The sequence below is a fragment of the Falco peregrinus genome, chromosome 18 (genome assembly GCF_023634155.1).
Source record: "Falco peregrinus isolate bFalPer1 chromosome 18, bFalPer1.pri, whole genome shotgun sequence".
Classification (NCBI taxonomy): domain Eukaryota; kingdom Metazoa; phylum Chordata; class Aves; order Falconiformes; family Falconidae; genus Falco; species Falco peregrinus.
This window is the reverse complement of record NC_073738.1, coordinates 2,926,523-2,945,075: the sequence shown is the minus strand read 5'-3', so window position 1 is coordinate 2,945,075 and position 18,553 is coordinate 2,926,523. Positions and strand designations below refer to the sequence as shown.

Genomic DNA, 18,553 nt, shown 5'->3' with positions numbered 1-18,553 from the left:
TGCACCTAAATTTGGGGTTGTGGTTAGACTCTCACCTGCCGCCACTATGAGCTGTGGCACTAAATCTTCAACTAGTACCACTAGAATTAGCAGTGGAGGTGGTAGTGGTGGTGGTGGTGGTGGTGGAGGGGGTAGCAGCTGTGGAGTGCGTAAGTCTGGTGGATACTCCTCTATGTCCACTAGAAGATACACTTCTTCTGGAGGTGGCGGAGGCTTTTCTGGGAGAAGCTTTGGTGGAGGAGCTTCCAGGAGCAGCTATGGAGGGGGCTTTAGCAGTGGCAGCTGTGGGAGGATTAGCCGCAGTAGCTATGGTGGGAGAATGAGTGGCGGCAGTTATGGAGGAGGAATGGGCTGTGGAAGCATGGGAGGAGGATTTGGATCAGGCGGTGGTGGTTTTGGGGGAATGGGAGGTGGCTATGGAGCCAGCCTCAGTGGAGGTAGCTTTGGCGGTGGTGGTTATAGTGGAGGTGGATTTAGTGGCTTCGGGGGTAGTGGTGGCTTTGGTGGTGGCAGCTTTGGTGGTGGTGGTGGTGGCTATGGTGGAGGTAGTTTCGGTGGAATGGGGTTTGGTGAAGATGCCGGCCTGCTTTCCACAAATGAAAAGTTGACCATGCAGAACCTTAATGACCGCCTGGCTTCTTACTTGGATAAAGTGCGACGCTTGGAGGATGAAAATACTCAGCTTGAACAACTGATCAGGGAGTGGTATAAAAACCAAGGTCCCACTCATTCCAGGGACTACAGCCAATATTACAGAACAATTGAAGAACTGCAAAACCAGGTACGTTGTAATTTGACTAACTTTGAACAGACTGTCATTAGAACGGCACTTGCCTCCTGCAGCACAATATCCGTATTTGGGGAAATATATTCCCTCCTTTGTTTTAGCCAGAAAGCAGACTGATGTGGTGACAAAGCCTGACTGCCAGCTTGTCTTGGCTGTGGGTGATGTGTATATGCTGGCACACTTGTGTCTGGCGCAGGTAGCAGTGTGTGGTGAGATGGCAGATCATCACTCGCACACCCATTACGGGGCCTGTCCAGTGCTCTCTTCAACACTTGGCTATTGCTGGTTTGTTCCTCGCTCTCTTGAACAGGAGATATAACCACTGCTTGCTTATGTTGTGCTACTAGTGGCATAATAATTGCACCTTTTTGTGAATATACATGTTGGATGAGCCAACATGTGCATTTAGTCTGATTCCAGCCCTCAGCCATTTAATAGTCTTGTATCTCCTACATGAATATGCCAAATGCAATGGTAATTATGTTTTTCCACTGTTTTTTGAATATAGGGAGTTTATTTAATTATTCTTTCCAGCAAGGTATTTTTAATAAATATTTGTCAATTAAAACTGACAGCCAAGGCACTTTCTTTTAACTGGAAGAAATAAACTCTTCTCTCTATATATAGCTCCTGCAGCACTAGTCAGGCTTGACATTGCCATGAAGATATTCTGAAACATGTTTCTGTACAGGTATTTTCTGCCTCTGTGTGTCAGACTGAAAAGACAACTGACCACATAACATCTGCCCTCTCCCTTTCAGATTGTTGGTGCAAATGTGGACCTTAACAAGATCCTTCTTGACATTGACAATACCAGAATGACTGTGGATGACTTCAGATTGAAGTGAGTCTTTCCCTTCCTGTCTCATTTCATCTTGCCTCCCTTTAGCCCCCAATGAGTTCATATTGCTGATTAAACTTCTGAGGTGCTTAATCGGAGCCTCTTGGCTCCAATGACAGAATATACAATTTTGGGGGAAAGCACTCTGAGAATGATTTTTTTATTATTTTTTCATCATTATTTTTCTCCAGACAAGTTATTGAAGAGTGCCATTTAAAGGATGACATTCTAAGTTTCTCTATCCTTCCATGCAGATTTATAAGCATAATCCTCATCATATAAATCTCATAGACAGAAATTCTACCGAAATCAAACAAACCTATTAGAGATGGAAAGAGAATTAGGTCCTTTCTTTAAGAACTGAGCAATGAGATTAAAACCCAAAGAGGTACTGATGGGAACTGCTCGTAGTCAAGATAATGAACAAAGAGGTCTGGCAGCTCTTTTACTGTCTTTCTCATCTGTCATTCAGGTATGAAACCGAATACACTCTCCACCAGAGTGTGGCAAGTGATATTAATGGATTACGTCCACTTTTGGATCAACTGACTCTAGCCAGATCTGACTTGGAGACACAGTTTGAATCCCTAAAAGAGGAACTGATCTATCTTAGGAAGAACCACGAAGAGGTAAGTTTCTCCACACTTTAAAATAATAATAACTAATGAAAACTCAATACTCAGAGAATTTCCTGTGGATTTCTTCCACTAGCAGTAACCAGACTCTGGCTGCTGGCTTTGATCACTCAATTTGACATAATCTGGCTTTGATTTTCAGGAGTATGTAGCATCCATAGCTGCCCACAACTGATGTAATAAGACACCTAGGTCAACATGTGCTGAAATGAGACCAGGGAAATGAACGGCTTTCAGTGCAAAGTACAATTCTGTTGCTGAACTCATGGAAGGAAAATTGCATAGAACATAGGGAGGAGTTAAAAGAAAATATTTATACTATCTGCAATGGTATTTCTCATTAAGAAGAAAAATTCATAAAAGGATTTTCACAAAAAGCATGCTGCATCAAATTCCTTATGACCCTGAGGAGAAAATATCAGGGTCAATGTGTATGTGGTGCCTGGCTATTGTTCACTATAAAGTTTGCCTTAGGAATGGCAGAATTGTTCCCTTTCACGACCAGGGCAGATGAGGCCCCCTTTGCAGGAGTGATACATCTGTGTGAGGGTTTGTGTTTCTTTCTTTTCCTTTATTTGAAACTATGACATTTTTCTTTACCTTCACCCTTTGACAGCATGGTGGGGTTTTGATGTTTTTTTTTTCTAGGAAATGAAAGGACTGCAAACACAATCTGGTGGTGATGTCAATGTGGAGGTCAATGCTACTCCTGGCATTAATTTGATGGAAAAACTAAATGAAATGCGTTGCGAATATGAACGGCTTATTGAGAACAACAGGAGAGAGGTGGAAAGCTGGTATGAAACCAAGGTAAAGCATGGGGTTTTTTTTGATTACTCAGTCTTGCACAAGGAGCTGGACCAATTAACATCCAGCAGAGGAAAGGCAACTTATCATGAATTATTTAAGGAACATTAACTTTAAATAAATGTAAGCAGTTTACTGCAACAGGTCAGTTCTGGAGTATTGAGGTTATGTAGTAAAGCATGTAGAATCTCTGTGTTCCAGTAGCAAGGTGAATTACACAAGAGTGAGGTAGCAGAGTGGCATGTGGGAAATATACACAGTCACTCTACATTACATCTTTCTTTTTCTTATTAATTTCTTTCTCAGTGCCTTTATGATAACCCCACAATGTTTTCTTGTTATCAAAAATGCCTTAATTTCATATGTGAATTTTTCAGATGGAAGAAGTTAATCAACAAGTCCACTCAAGTGGCCAGGAGATACAATCAAGCAACCAACAGATCTCTGAGCTGAGACGTGAATATCAAAGCCTGGAAATTGAGCTACAGTCACAAATCAGCATGGTAAGTAAAGAGGTTTGCTTCTGCTTCACCTGTGACACAGGCTGTATGAGTCACTAGAATGAAAGAACGGTTAGACCTAGAAAGTACTCCAGCTGTAGAGAATGGGATACTGGATTATTTATCTTCAAAGATATGCTTTCTCCTGGTTTGTGAAGATCTCCAGTTTTTCCACAAAAATGTGTTAAATTTGCCACATTCCTGTAAACATTCTGTTTTGTTTTCCATTTGCAGGTAGACTCTTTGCAATCCAACTTGGAAGACACAGAACGTCGTTACAACATGCAGCTGCAGCAGATCCAGGGTATGATCGGCCCCTTGGAGGAGGAGCTGGCCAGCATCCGCTGCGAGATGGAGAGCCAGAATGAAGAGTACAAGATGCTCCTGGGCATCAAGACCCGCCTGGAACAGGAGATTGCTCAGTACCGGGCACTGCTTGAGGAAGGGCAGCATGATCTTGTGTATGTAAATCGACAAAAGAACAGAGCGTTGTGTGAAACCCAGGGTGGCTAGATTAGCCACAAAGACAGGAAATTAACAGTCTAGGTTTGCAAAACAGATTTTGTACTGAAATGAGGCTAATTCAGCTATCTTGACCACCTGCCTCCCAGGTTTGAGGTACTACGCATTTCTTGGCAAACCTGTTCAGAATATAAATCATATGAAAAAACTTAATGCTGAAATTCTGAACTACCAATTTGAGGTTGGACAGGGAAACCCACATACAGAGACTTACCTTCACCCTGGTTCTAGAAAAGGCCAGGAACTAACAGACAGAAATCACCTTGCAAAAGACCATAAGCAGAAAAATGACCATAGTTTTCCAGATCTTCATAAAAGTCTCAGCATGCAACATGCTGAAAGTTCAAGCTGATTCAGTCTCCCTTATGCAGTGAGCCTGCTTCTGCTTTTAAGTGGTACCTGAAAGAAGAGCTAAAGCTTCATGTTCTGCCTTTCCAATTTGGAGCGCAGTGACATCATACACTGATACAGCAGCAATGCTAAATCTTGCAAGAAATACCTGAGCAGAATATGGGAAAAGCAAAAACTCTTGCATTCAAGCTGAAATTGAAAAAAGAGGTTGATTTTTGGCACTGCATCAGTTCTCTTGCTGACCTGTGCTAGAGTCTAGAAAGAAGTACAGACAAGGGAAGTGCAGGCTTCTGCACAGTATCTGTAGACAGATTTTCTTCTGAGGTCAAAAATGCATTTGATTAATTTTTTTTCTCCTTCTTTCTCTCTCTTTGCAGAATCCCAGCAGGAGGAATGGGAGGAGGAATGGGAGGAGGAATGGGAGGTGGTAGAATAGGAGGTGGTGGCTATTCTTCTGGAGGAGGAAGGGGAGGAGGAGGTAGTAGCATGAGTGGTGGATATGGAGGTGGTGGCATTTCCTCTGGCAGCGGAATGGGAGGAGGAATGGGAGGAGGAAGTGGTGGAGGAGGAATGGGAGGAGGAAGTGGAGGAATAGGAGGGGGAAGCAGCGGTGGATGCAGTAGTATTGTTGGAGGAGGAGGAGGAGGAGGAGGAGGAGGAAGGATCTCAGGAGGCGTCAGCAGTTCCCACTCCTACTCTTCGTCTTCCCAGTCACAGTCCTGCAGGAGTGGTGGTGAAAGCCAAGGTGAGAACTGTTGCATGGGCACACTGTTCTCAGTCCCATCCTCAATAATTCATACACTGTACCAACATAGGAAGTAAACAGTTCTGAGGATAAACTGAAATTTCTGGAAAGTGTTAGATTTACTTTTACTAACAATTCTTTTCTATTTGTATGCAAAGGATCCATTCTGCTTAAGAAACACACATTCAATTTCTATTCAATTTTGTGGGTGACATCAGCTAATCATGTAGTTAAAACCACAGCCGGTTTTCTTCATCTCTCTTTGCAGAACCTCATAAATACTGATGGTTTTGTACCATGCTGAAGTTTGCCTTTATGCTTTTGGAATGCTTATGGTCACCTATCAACATGTCAGTACTGAAAAAAATAATGTTTGTTTTATTTCCAAACAGGGTATGGAAGAAAATCTTTTGACTAAGCATACATAATAAGGATCCTACAGTGCAAGACCTTTCAAAAGAAATTGGTCCAAATCCTCTACATTGCCCATGCTCCCGAGGAACGACAGATGCTCTTCACAGCTCCCCAATGCTGCTGATGCCATCTATCCAAAAAGGCCCATCACAGCTACTTGGGGGCCACCTGCCCACCATGCTACGCGCTTCTTCTGCCTGGAATGCTTTGTGGCTTCAATCATTGGCACTTGAGCTACTTGCTTTAGAGATTCAAGCTGTTTGTTACTTGGGTTGGGCTGGATGGGGAAAATGTCGCTAATAAAACTTCATTTCTGTCTGATGCAACCAGAATCCTGTGTGTAGGTTTTCTTCCATTCCATAGATGTAAACACATAAAAAGAAAATACAAAGCCATGCCAACACATGGTAGGCAGAAAACTTGGTGATCTATTACAATAGTTGATAATGAAATTTAGAGTTAAAGCACAATGTCTGAGCATTCAGGGCAGATCATAATTTTCTTGGAGCATCCTGGGCTGTGCCCTCATTTTTTAATAATGCGCCAGATACTGTTGTGGAGCTGAGCCCTAAGATTCAATAGCAGTTAATTATCAGACCAGACCAGACTGCAGAATCCCAGCGCTACATGAATGCTAATAAGGTTGGCATCAAAGGAGTGCCCACCCAGGCCCGACAGAGACACATGAATGATTCCAGAACCATGATTGTAAAATGAAAGGAATATTTCAATTTGTGATTCACAAAAACTTAACTGACACTTTTTGTTTTATACTGGAAATACACAAACTAGGAATCTGTTTTTGAAGAGACAAGAAAAAGAAGTTAAAAGGGAATACAATTTACAGGAGCTTTACAACGTTCTCCTCCATAAAACATTAATACTAACAAGAATATTCGCCTTGTACCTGTGACAAATGAAGCACGTGTGAAAGTACCTGGAATGTTTACTTTTGGATATGGGAAGAGCTGTACAATGAAGAAAATTACTATAACTCATTCAGACACACCTAACTGTTACTTAAAAACATTCCTGACTACAACTTGCGAAAAAATTTGATTGCTTGGCTGCTGCAAGAGCTCGGAGCAACTCAACAAACAAATAACTGGAAAGCACTCTCTTGTTATTAGCTATCTTTTGGGAATTGCATTTGCTTCTGTCCAGCTTTTTTATACCCATTATTTCAAAAAAATTACAGTATAGCTTTCTCCAGTGACTGGGACAACCTTGTTCATGAAAACAAACAGTAGCTTGTTTGATTGTGGTCCACCCCTATGGATAAAACCCATTTCCAGAGACAGTTGAAAAAAATAACTTTGCCTTCCAGAAAGTAACAAATTCAGAGATCAAAGGAAATTAACTGTATCGTCCTAGACCCTTCAAAGCAGTCTCTTGTGCACCGTTTGAGGAGTCTCAGGAATTTCTGCATGATATTCTGGAGGAGAGGGCTGCCAAAGTAGACACATTACAAACCACAGCTTTACTAATTTTAATGAGAAGTTAGCATCTGAATTCCTCAGACTCATTTGAAAGTCTTAGTACATTGCACACCTACTATTTGGACAACACAGAACAGAAGTTCAATTATAGGCTGCGCAGCTGGCAAGTAAAACCAGCAGCGGAAAACCTGGAAAGGAACATAAAATACTAGTGCCAGCCCAGCATGCCAGGCTCCCTGTAGCTCTTCCCTGAGGCAGGATCAGCTCATACCGCTGTTTGCAGAAGGCCGGGTTGTAACTCCAGCCCAGACAGGAAAAAACCTAAGTGAATCTAAGTTTTTTCCAAATGCATGCAGAGGTCCTAGCTCCAAAGGCTAGCGGAGTATGCTGGTCAGACAAGGGGCCAAAATTTCCCTGAGGCCGCACAAGTGAGGGCTCTGCTTCACTTGGACGTGAACTTGGAGCTTGAACCGCTGCTGCAGGGCTGGGTGCTCAGGGAGTGGCCTCTAGTGGTGAATAAAGAGTGAAAGAAAACGGGGTGGGGGGGGTGGTGGTGGTGTGGAAATAGAGCTAGAGCTAGCGAGTAAAGGTAAAAGAGGTCGACACACAAGGGTGTGGATCAAGAGAATAGATGCAAAATTAATTTCCAGAAATACAGGTCATATTGCCGTGCAAACTTTCTCAACACTTGGAAACCTTTCAGGGGAATAAAAATACTTGACCTACACCAAACCAAAGTCTGTCGTTTTGTATTGTGACTGCATGAACTAGGCTTTGCAGACATGTTAAACAGACTTTGTGCCACACCAGTACTTCCAGTGACACACAACAGGAAGAATGAGAGTCCAGTAATGCTGATTTCTATTTCTTTGTTTTAGCTATTTGGACTACACACATCATCTAGAAAGATATATGATGTTTATAGCAAATGGTATGTGGATTGTTTCAAAGTAATCAACTGTGCTTAACGCCAGAGCCCTCTAGAGGGTACTACACCGTTAACTCCTGCACCTTGTATGTTACACCACCTCCACAGAACACCACCTCCACGGAGCGCAAGCTACATTTTAAATTAATATTTAAAGAGTATTTCTTCTCCTGTCTCACAATTACCTTGCTGCCCAACAGGCACTAAGTGCTATGCATCGGATGATGGTGTTCAGAAAGGGTTAAAATAGGCAGAGTGGAGACAGCACCTAGTAAGAGAGCCAGTTAGAGGGAATGAAGGGTTCTCAGGAGAAAGTCACTGGTGTGGCTAAGGAAATTGGAAGAGACTATCAGAGGGGAATAAAGAATCTCACTGTACCTTGAGCAAAGACTGAGGAAAATCCTGTGGATCTAGGCAGGATCTTCTCATTATCCTACTCTGATTTGATTGGTAATAAATTAAACTAATTTCCCCAAGTCAAGTCTGTTTTGTCCATGACAGTAATTGGTGAGCGATCTCTCACTGTCCTTACCTCGACCCATGAGTCTTTCCTTAGAGTTTGCCCTTAGGAGGGCAGGGACAGAACAGCTGGGGTGGGCACTGGCGTCCAGCCAGGGTCAACCCACCACAGGCACATACAGGCACACTGTTGTCAAACTCAGACAATGCTACTCCCTCCTCTGATGCGTACCTTCAGATGTAAGGTGACTCAATCCCTTCTCACTCTTCTTTTGCTGATTTTAATGAGTTTATTTCTTCTTCTGTTACATGAAATCTCTTCCTAAAATACTTCAAGGTCGAATTAATCCTCCCTCACTGTGGATAAGCTGATTTTGAGGTGGTAATTCACAGCAGGTTCCACAACCTCCTTGTGCTGCCTTTGTACTCGCCAAATTACTCTTCCGTGGGAATTACAGTGCCAATATTTAATGCACAGCTGGAAACCAGAGAATTTGTTTCTATTCAAGGCTTTTCTCAGTTTCATAGAAGCTTGATTAGCAAAGATGGAAAAAGCAACTCACTGAACATCCCATATTGTATAGGCAGTGGAAAAAAATACACAATTGTTTCTTACTCTGTGTTTTGTGTTGCAAGATATTCTCTCACGGCTGGCAAACACAATTCACTGTAACAACTTCAGATAATGATTATATTACTTCAGATCTAATCTTTGGCAGTGTATCTTTTCACCAAACTTATTTTTTACTGCACTAGATAATTCAAAGACATATTCTGAGAAATGGCTATTTTTAATATGATTATGAAAATATGAAATAGCAAACATTTCTCCTCTCAGTTTCCTCTGAGTCTGCTTAAAACAGCTAAAGTAAAATTAATAGCTGTTTGATAGGAGAAGATTTAATATGTTTTCCTTTGCAAAATACAACTCTTGTGGCTGTCAACTGGTTTTCTTCAATAAGAAAAATGACCCCAATTACCATACTGCACTTTCAGAGAAAGTTAGATTCCAGCAGGACCTTCCTTGATATAAGCAGTGGCAACAGACTAAAAAATTAGTATTAAGTTCTCTTCTATAACAGACATGGAAATGAAATTTTTAAAGTTAAAAATTTATTTCAACGAATTAAAGTAGACTTCTAAAGAGCTAATGTAAATTTTGAATAAATTAATGAATGAAGAGCCCCTTGGAGACTGCTGGTCTAAACAAATCATTGTCTGTGATCACAGGAGAAAGACAAAGCTGAAATACTGAATTTCACCACACGGAAGACTGAAGGAGACAGACAACAAGGTGGAGCCTTCATTAACTCCTATTACTAGTGAGATATTGCCAGATTAATAGTAGCTATGAGATATTGTATTATTCAACAAAATACCCAACAAAGAGCCACCCACATAAAATTACAGTGCATGCTTCAGGTGAATCAACACAGACATACTTGAGCAGAATGGTAATGCGTTTTACTTACCTCAGAAGAAATTTCCTTAGCACATCACTTTTGGCATGAGCACTAAGGCTGGCAAACTTCATGGGAAGCTGGACTGCCTTACAGGTGACACCCACCAACAAGGTATAAATAGCCATCAGCGAGGACAGAGGCTGCAGTCTCATTTTCTGTATCAAGCTGTGCGGCAGGCTTTGCATTGGGGGCTGGATATCTGATTCCTTCCACCATGAGCTGCAGCATCAAGAGAACATCTAGTACCTCTTACAGGAGCGGGGGAGGTGGAGGCGCCTGTGGTGGCGGCAGTGGCAGGAGCTCCTCCGTCTCCTGCAGGAGATATGCCTCCTCGGTGATAGGTGGTGGAAGCTATGGTGGGGGAGCATGCGGCACTGGCTACGGAGGGGGCATGAGCGCTGGCAGCCTTGCTGGTGGCTTTGGTGGAGGCCTGGGAGGAGGCTTTGGTGGTGGCCTGGGAGGAGGCTTTGGTGGTGGCTTTGCAGGAGGCTTTGGTGCTGGGGGGGACATGCTTCTGGGCGGCAATGAGAAGGTCACCATGCAGAACCTCAACGACCGCCTGGCTGCTTACCTGGATAAAGTGCGAAGGCTGGAGGAAGAAAATGCTCAGCTCGAGCACCACATCCGCGAGTGGTACAGGAAACAAGCTCCCAGTGCCTCAAAGGACTACAGCTCCTACTACCAGACCATCGAACAACTCCAGAACCAGGTAGGACAGACCCAGCTAACGTGGCTCCATCTCCCGCGCGCTATTCTCCTTTGCAAGGAATTTGTCCTTCTCTCTGGCACTGGCTCTAAACGGGTGGGAGGGACCTACTGGTCGGCCTCGCTGGTGGCACCGCAGGCAGAAACCTGCTGAGCTGCGCCTCCCACCTCTTGGGTAAGCAAAGCCCCACACCACAGCACCCCACAAGAGAAAGGGATGTGCTCTGGGGGCACAGCCCGAGGCGCCAAGGAGCGCTCCAGCAGGCCCAAACATGCTGGCGCACGTAGCTGCAATCCCACGTTATACAGGTGGCTCCAAACCAGGCATCTGTGGTTTCCAGTCCGTCACTCTGCTCCCACCCGGCTCAGCTGGATGGAGTGCAAAGCCAGAGCACCTGGAGTGCAATATCACAGCTCCTCTTGTCTCTGCACACTCCTACCTAGGCCAGACAGAAGGACCAAGGCCTTCTCTTGCAGTCGGCTTACACTGGTACCAAGAAAACTGGGTAAACAGACTGTGAAGGAGTGCATTGCAGAAAAAGGGCTGAATACATTCCTTGGCACACATGGGAGAAACTTTAGATTGAGAAAGAAAAGCAAAGAGAAGGGATTTGGGAGCATGGTCTGTGATAACCCAAGTCTCCTTGAAAAGTAAATTTGGACCGTTAGCCTCCCATATGGCCCCTGCATTACAGCAGAAAACAATCCTGAGACACACAGCAATGCCCTACCAAAGCTTTATGTCTTTTTTCTTCTTCTCCTGGATGTCTTAAACACAGAATGACCCTTCCCCAACTTCACCTTTTTCAGATCATTTCTGCCACTGTGGACAATAACAAACTGCTTCTGGACATTGATAACAGCAAGATGACTGCCGATGACTTCCGAATGAAGTGAGTACCTCTCTGAACCTTACATGTCTTTCAAACCACACTCAAGACCTCAGGAGACAAGGCAGCACTGCCCCAAGTAGTTTTACTGAGTCTTCATGTTTTATTGGGATATTGAACCTGAAAAGATGTGTGCCATTGAATGTCTTCATCATCTCATTTCCCCATTTCTCTGTCTCTCTTGTCTTCGGCAAAGGTATGAGAATGAGCTGGTCATCCGTCAGACTGTGGAGGCTGACATTAATGGCTTGAGAAATCTCTTAGATGATCTGACTCTGGTTAGATCTTCACTGGAATCTGAGCTGGAGTCCTTGAAGGATGAGCTGATTGCTCTTAAGAGAAACCATGAGGAGGTACAATGCAATGATAAATAGTGTGTCCAAGGCATAATCTATTGATACTGCTTTGCTCACTGTCCCCACCACAAGAAATGACCTGTGGTCCTTGTTTCTCTCTTTGGACTCTCTGCAGGAAATGAGACAGCTGCAGTCTCAGACTGGTGGCGACGTGAGCGTGGAAGTCAATGCTGCCCCTGGAGAAGACTTGACAAAGATACTGAACGATATGAGGAACGAATACGAGCAGCTCATCGAGAAGAACCGCAGAGAGGTTGAGCAGTGGTATGAAGTCAAGGTACGCAGCAATGCACAAAGTGGAGTCTCCTGCTGTGGGAAAACCCAGGCACCCTCGACTGGGCACGCAATGCCTTTGGCTAAAAGGGGGAGGCTGCTCACCTGCACCACACTTGCACGGCTTGGGGAATGGGAAGGGAACAGCTGCTGGGGAAAGACGGCAGTGGCAGAGGGGGAGCAGGCCGGGTCTGATGTGCACAGCTGTGTGGAACATCAGGATCTACGGAGCAATGACTAGGCTGTCCCCGATGAGGACAGGATGGAAGGGAGAGGCTTCCTGGCTACATTAGCTCTCAGTCAGCAAATCTGCTCCCTGAGAGGATCGTCTCACTTAGAAACTGTGTTTGGGGTTTGACTCCTGCAGATCGAAGAAGTCAACCGGCAGGTCGCTTCTAGCAGCCAGGACATCCAGACAAGCAGCCACCAGCTCACTGAGCTGAGACGTGAAATGCAGAACCTGGAGATCGAACTGCAGGCGCAGCTCAGCACGGTACGTGGGGCAGGACTGCTGAGAGCCCTTCCCTCCTCGGAATGGGCAGGTATGGGTAGCGCTCTGGTCCTAAACTCCTGCCTTTCCACTTCCAGAAAAGCTCTCTGGAAAACTCCTTGGCAGAAACCGAAGCTCGCTATGGCTGCCTGCTGCAACAGATCCAAGCGCAGATTAACTCTGTAGAGGAGGAGCTGGCCAGCATCCGCTGCGAGATGGAGAGTCAGAACCAGGAGTACAAGATGCTCCTGGGCATCAAGACCCGCCTGGAACAGGAGATTGCTCAGTACCGGGCACTGCTGCAAGAGGGACAGCAAGACATTGTGTATGTATTCCATATTATAGCAAGGGTATAAAAAGAAATCCTTGAGTGCTTAACTGCTAATAGAAACTTCTTGTCCATGGAGCTACAATAACACCTTTTTTGACTGAATATCCAGTGGTTATGTCTTTCTTTGTGAATTAAGTATTCTCCTTTTACAGTGCCTCCCAAGGAGCTTTCCAAGGAGGTGGAAAATCCTCCCATTCATATTCTTCTTCCTACACTCATTCCCAGTGTGGTGACATGACAGGTAAGACAACACTTTGTATGGATATGCTTATTAGTGGGTTATATCTACCCCAATGACTACAGAATATTTTGTCTGAAAAAGAGTTTAGTATTTTGGGCTGGGCAAGATTCCCAGGTCCAGTAGTCCAGGAGTCAGAGAACTTCACTGACTGTCACAGAATAATTAGGCGTTAAAATACAGTAAGTCTTTCCCTTCCCTCTTCCTAAATACAAAATACAGATTATAAACTTTACAGGATGGGATATGCTTTTTTGCTCATAGGAATAAAAAAAATATACAGTTCTGAGAAAGTGCCTAGGGTATTGCAGGGCTTGGAGCTTTTGAGCTTCTCTTGCTGACACAGCATGTTAGGTGAAAGAATTCAGCTTATCGGGAAAGATCAGATTTCGCCTTAAGGCAATGATCTGTTTTTGTCTTTACACAGGACAGTCAAGAGTGTGCTAGAGCAATCGCAGTAACAGTGACGCTGGCATCTTCCAGCTAAGACGCATTGAGCATGGACAACAAGAAACTGAACCAAACACTTCTGCAGCACAGCTGATGCAACTGGAACAATTTGGAAAGTGTGCCTGGTCACCTGCCTCAGCACCCCTTCTTTCATTCTGCAATGCTTGTCTTTGTCAACTGGTTCTTTGTTCAAAAGCTTAAATTATGCTGATAACACTGCCTCTAATAAAACTTTACTTCTGCAATGCAAATAAAACAAATGTGTCTGGGAAATTTAATTTAACAAAGTTTGAATGGGTATTTATCAAGCTAACCAATCAAATACAGATTGCCCAATCGTACTTTGTAACGTAGTCTCAGGACACTCTATTTTGCACTAAGAAAATGGACACCATTCCGAGGCCTTATCACTCAGTAAAAGGAAATGTCACAAATTCTGAACATGGCTGTACGAAGGCTGTGTGAAGTGTGACATCTTCCAGGCTCTGCCTATGGGAACTGTCAGTCAGGTGAGACTGTCAGAACTCTCTGCTTCAAAGCAAGAGATATAAGGTTGAGAACAGATACCAGTTCTTGACACAATTTTTCTCCTTCCTGTGGAATTACAAATGCTTTACCATTTTGTTTTCTAATGGCCACTAACAGATTGCTTTATGGCCCCTTGCCTTGCTGCTTTTTACTAAAGACACTGAACAATGTGAGTGAAAAGAGAAAGAAAACAACAATGATGGGTAATGCTCTGAAGATCATTTAATTAACTTCTAATGTACTAAATTGTGCTCGATGTCACTACTATGACTCATCAGACTCCATTAATCTTTGGCTTTACTCAGCTCAGCATAGCTAGGGTTCCCGAGGGAAGGTGTGACTCAGTAGAGGTTGTTCCAGAACGTATGGGTTTCCTGACATCAAGTATTTCTACACCTTTGAGTACACAGTGAATTACATATTGCTAACTTCTGTTAGGAAATATGTGCCTGTTTCCTTCAGCGTCACGCATCAAAAACAATCCTATGTTTTATCATAGAAATTTCAATTTAAATACCAGTATAATACCAAGAACACAATTTTTGTCAGTACACTCGATTGACTTAGGAGGAATGAGAGACAGAAATCTGGTCTCTAGTATTTGCTGTTTCATTTAAGAGTGAGGGTATTGCTCTGTTAGGGTCATGAAATGAAAGGATTTCTCATCATAAACAACGTAAAGAGTATTATTTAGGCTAGGTCTTTCAGTAATCATGTGCCTTGGCTCTGCCATCACAATATCGTAATTGCAGTCTGCAGTAAGTATCTACAAAGAAGAGATACTTTATATTCGTGTTGAAAACCTGGGTTTCCAAACTGACTTTTTCAGTCCAGCATCAGGAATTTGTATGAATAAAAGCCCTTTTCCAAAGAATAAAAATCTCATTTCAGGTTCTAACAGTATAGAAAGTGATATAAAGCAAATGCAAACATGACTTTCATCTCCAAAGGCTGCCAGAATTCATTCAAGTCTTGGCTGTACTTAACATAGCCAAAACAGCTTCAGAAGACATCTTTTTAAAGGCAGGATTATGGAAACTTGAACTACAGTTAGTGTATATAAATAAGCACTGAAGTTATTTTGTCTAGTCTTCCAGAAGCAGAGAGAAGTATCAGAATGATAAAAAATGCCATCTTCCACATCCAGAGGACTCCAGAGAACATCAGAGCTGCCGTATGTCTTTCACCATTTCTGAACTAATTTGTAAGAGTGTAAAGTCTTTGTGAAATAGATGCTACTATGAAGAGCTTTAAGTTAAATCTACAAAGCCAAAGATATGCAAAATCTTCAGACTGAAAGGAGTGGATGCACTGCAAAGCTGCCAGTCACTGCAGCAGGGCTAGATCACTGGTGGCAGTTCTGCTGCAGCTCACAGTATGACGCCTTTTGCATGTCACCACTGATTCATGAGGCACTAACCTCCACCTAAGTATGGGACAAGGGCTGTGCTGGGGAAAAGCATGGCCCATGCCACAGGCAAGCCCCAAGCACAGCGTGCCTCACCGCCTCCATCTACGGCTGGCAGATGCCCCACAAACCTTGTAGTATGTTCGATCAGGAATCTTGATATCACTGTCTGCTCCTGGCACTCACTTCACCCGTGGTTCTTAGAAAAAGCAATATGGTTGCTTACTGTTCTGAAAAGATCTACAGGAAAGGAAATAAAGGGCTTTGTCAGGGAGGAATTTAGAATTTGATTTATTAACATCATGGATTGTAACAGCATATTCTAGCAGGTAGAGAGAAAGAGAACAGGAAAGGATTGCTATACTGGAAGAGCTTATTTTCTCTTAGGAATTACTTTCAAACTATTCCTTTTTCAGTGGTAGGAACGGCTGCTGAACTAACAATGTAAATGGACTGTAGAATTAAAATAGCTCACATTTAATAGGATTTTCTGGAGGTCTACACATGTGCAAGGTATAAGGGTCTATCCCAGAGAGTCACATAAAAGAAAAATAAGAATAGAATCTGGGGTTATGGAAATTGTTCATCTCTGAAAAAACTGAAGAAATGCACAGGTGAGTGATGCTGGAAGGTGATGGGTGAAGGATGAGGAATGCAAGATGGAGTTCCTGATGAAACTCATGGGAGTAGCACTCTTCTTACCAAGACCACAGTTGACTCATTTGTCGTAAAATGATTAATTACCAGCAATTGTTTCTGAGGTTGTCCTCTGCCTCTTATGTGACTGAAGACATATATCCAGTAATGGCATCATAACTTCTGTGAAAACCACTGACTTTTAGTTCCTTTGCCAATTTGGCGTATCTGTCTGTGGCTCTGCATCCAACTTCACCAGTGAGTAAACAGCACTTGGAAAGGATTTATAAAACTGTTACTTCAAACAAACTCTTCTGACTTACAGATGTTCACAGGGTGTATTATGAGCAAAAATCTTCCAGAGGAAGATACGATTTCAAAGCTCTAGCAGTTTCTTCAGATGGCTGAGGAGCCTCTATACCCTTTACAACAGAAAATGTCCAATCTTTTTCTGTTATCACAAGGGTTACGAACGTTAATGGAACATTAGGAGCCCTGGCTCTTTTGGCTTGTGAAGTAAATCAGTATGTCCAAATTGACTCACCACGGCTATCCCAGGCTGAAGAGCTGTGTCCACAGGATGGTGGACCAAAAATGAATAGAAGACATGGAAATACCCATGAGTTACAGAACAGAAAGTCTAAAGTTTAAGTATTGTGGTACAGTTACAGCAGTAAGCATAGTTAGATCACCTATTCAAAAGAAGAGAAGAGACAGACAGAGAGAGAAAAGGCATCTCTCTATGGTATGAAAATACAGCATTGGGAAATGTATGAAGTTGTTGGGTCACATGTTATGATGCAACAATGCCGAGAAGGAGATATAAAATCAACACCCCTGGCATTAACGCCGATCAGTAATAAACATCTCATAGGGAAGAATAAAGGTGCATTTCAACAATCTAATGAGGAAAATATGACTAAGGAATCACACCCTGTGAGAAAATAATTTTTAATTTTTAATAATGATGACTCAGTCTCAATAACATATGCAAAGCAACTGGTTCTGACGTGCAGATAATTAGAGAGCTACCAATAAAAGAACAATTATAATTATGAAGATCAAAGTATTACATTATCTTCAGCACATCTAAGAAAGTGTGTGTAGGGGTATCAAAAAAAAGGGTAAATGTCTTTCCATGATTCTTCAGTCAGCCATAACACGCATTAGTAACTTTTATGGGTCTCATAAGGATTGCAGCTAAGAGAGAAAATGTTGCTCCAGCCACAACTGCAAGCTGTGTGTAAGTAAGACCATAAATGAAGAAACCAACAATGAAATGAACCAGTAATTTTGAAATTCTAAATGGAGATGAAATCCCATCAAAGTTTAACTCTCATGTAAAGAGGCTCCTTGTGTTTCAGGCTTAAAATTTTATGTTTTCTAAAAGTTATCTAAAGGCAAAGTTTCATTTCCAAAGAAGGGTTCATCACATCCTGTTCTCTTACCAAAATGCTGCAACTGTGCAGCAGCATTAAAAACCTCAGCAGTGTTAGACAAAATGATAGAAGGCAAGGGGGATCTAAAGGGTCATCACAGCTATCTCTACTATACGACAATAAAATCCCTACCATCAATTGATCCAAGGACAATATCAAACCTTTTTCTCTTTTCCACCTGAAGCTCCTGCAATGGAAGCCTTCCAGACCCTTATACCTCCCACAGATAAAAAGCTCCTGTTAGTTTCCAGCCAAAATACACTCAAAACCAGATTATGCCCTTTCCCATGTGGACAGAAGGATTGTCCTTTATTTTAAATAGCCCTGGTATCTCCTTCCTCAAGAGCAAGGCAATCATTTTAGCCTCCATTTTGCTAAGTTAAAAAGCTGAATCCTTCTGCTCTCCTCTCCCAAGATAAAGTCAGTAATGCCTTATAGCTTCTACACATCTATTTCAGTCGTAAATAATCTTTGGGTGAATGGAAATTTGCACAAAATTAAAAAAAATCACAACTTTAAAATGACATCATTGCATGTCCACCACTCTGTGCAAGACATAGGATTATTTCTGGAAGTGATACTACCAGAGGTTGGTAAAAACAGAAATATCATTGCTTCTTCAAAGGCTATTCTGCTGAGATTTACCACTAAGCATAAGACAGTACTCACAATGAGTTTTCTTTGAAGAGAAGGACCGAAATTCTTAAAGATTATGTTTTCAAAAGCATCAATTACTGGCAGTTCTGCAGGCAAAATGAAACAGAGCTCATCCACAGGGTGCCTGAGTTTGTATTTCTCTAATTTTGAAATTAAAACAGAGTAACTAGGTGGTGCTTTCATCACCTGTTTTCAGGACAAAAAAATGACTACAAAGAACTATTACAATGAGTCTCACTCACTGAGTAGCCGGCAACATGT

General features: G+C 42.7%; 2 protein-coding genes and 1 long non-coding RNA gene across 3 annotated transcripts in view; 2 read left to right on the top strand and 1 right to left on the bottom strand.

The window, feature by feature from the left end:
• The window catches only part of LOC129782606 (uncharacterized), a 110,768-nt gene that overhangs the window by 10,417 nt on the left and 81,798 nt on the right, over positions 1-18,553 (bottom strand). The window lies entirely within an intron of this gene.
• On the top strand, positions 47-5,934 carry LOC114010858 (keratin, type I cytoskeletal 13-like). The gene is made up of 8 exons (XM_027780121.2): positions 47-781; positions 1,549-1,631; positions 2,101-2,257; positions 2,912-3,073; positions 3,448-3,573; positions 3,805-4,031; positions 4,821-5,188; positions 5,581-5,934. The coding sequence occupies exons 1-8, from the start codon at positions 47-49 to the stop codon at positions 5,604-5,606; spliced, it is 1,884 nt and encodes a 627-aa protein (XP_027635922.1). The 3' UTR covers positions 5,607-5,934.
• Positions 10,106-13,621, top strand: LOC101919988 (keratin, type I cytoskeletal 14-like). The gene is made up of 8 exons (XM_027780090.2): positions 10,106-10,600; positions 11,407-11,489; positions 11,683-11,839; positions 11,958-12,119; positions 12,483-12,608; positions 12,704-12,930; positions 13,089-13,177; positions 13,602-13,621. The coding sequence occupies exons 1-8, from the start codon at positions 10,106-10,108 to the stop codon at positions 13,619-13,621; spliced, it is 1,359 nt and encodes a 452-aa protein (XP_027635891.2).

Excerpts from the sequence above, each read along its gene's own strand:
- LOC114010858 (XM_027780121.2), top strand. The coding sequence starts at position 47 with ATGAGCTGTGGCACTAAATCTTCAACTAGTACCACTAGAATTAGCAGT. Across the intron at positions 3,074-3,447 it reads AAAGCTGGTATGAAACCAAG|ATGGAAGAAGTTAATCAACA; the intron begins GTAAAGCATGGG and ends TGAATTTTTCAG. Across the intron at positions 5,189-5,580 it reads GAGTGGTGGTGAAAGCCAAG|GGTATGGAAGAAAATCTTTT; the intron begins GTGAGAACTGTT and ends ATTTCCAAACAG.
- LOC101919988 (XM_027780090.2), top strand. The coding sequence starts at position 10,106 with ATGAGCTGCAGCATCAAGAGAACATCTAGTACCTCTTACAGGAGCGGG. Across the intron at positions 11,490-11,682 it reads GCCGATGACTTCCGAATGAA|GTATGAGAATGAGCTGGTCA; the intron begins GTGAGTACCTCT and ends TCTTCGGCAAAG. Across the intron at positions 12,609-12,703 it reads TGCAGGCGCAGCTCAGCACG|AAAAGCTCTCTGGAAAACTC; the intron begins GTACGTGGGGCA and ends TTCCACTTCCAG.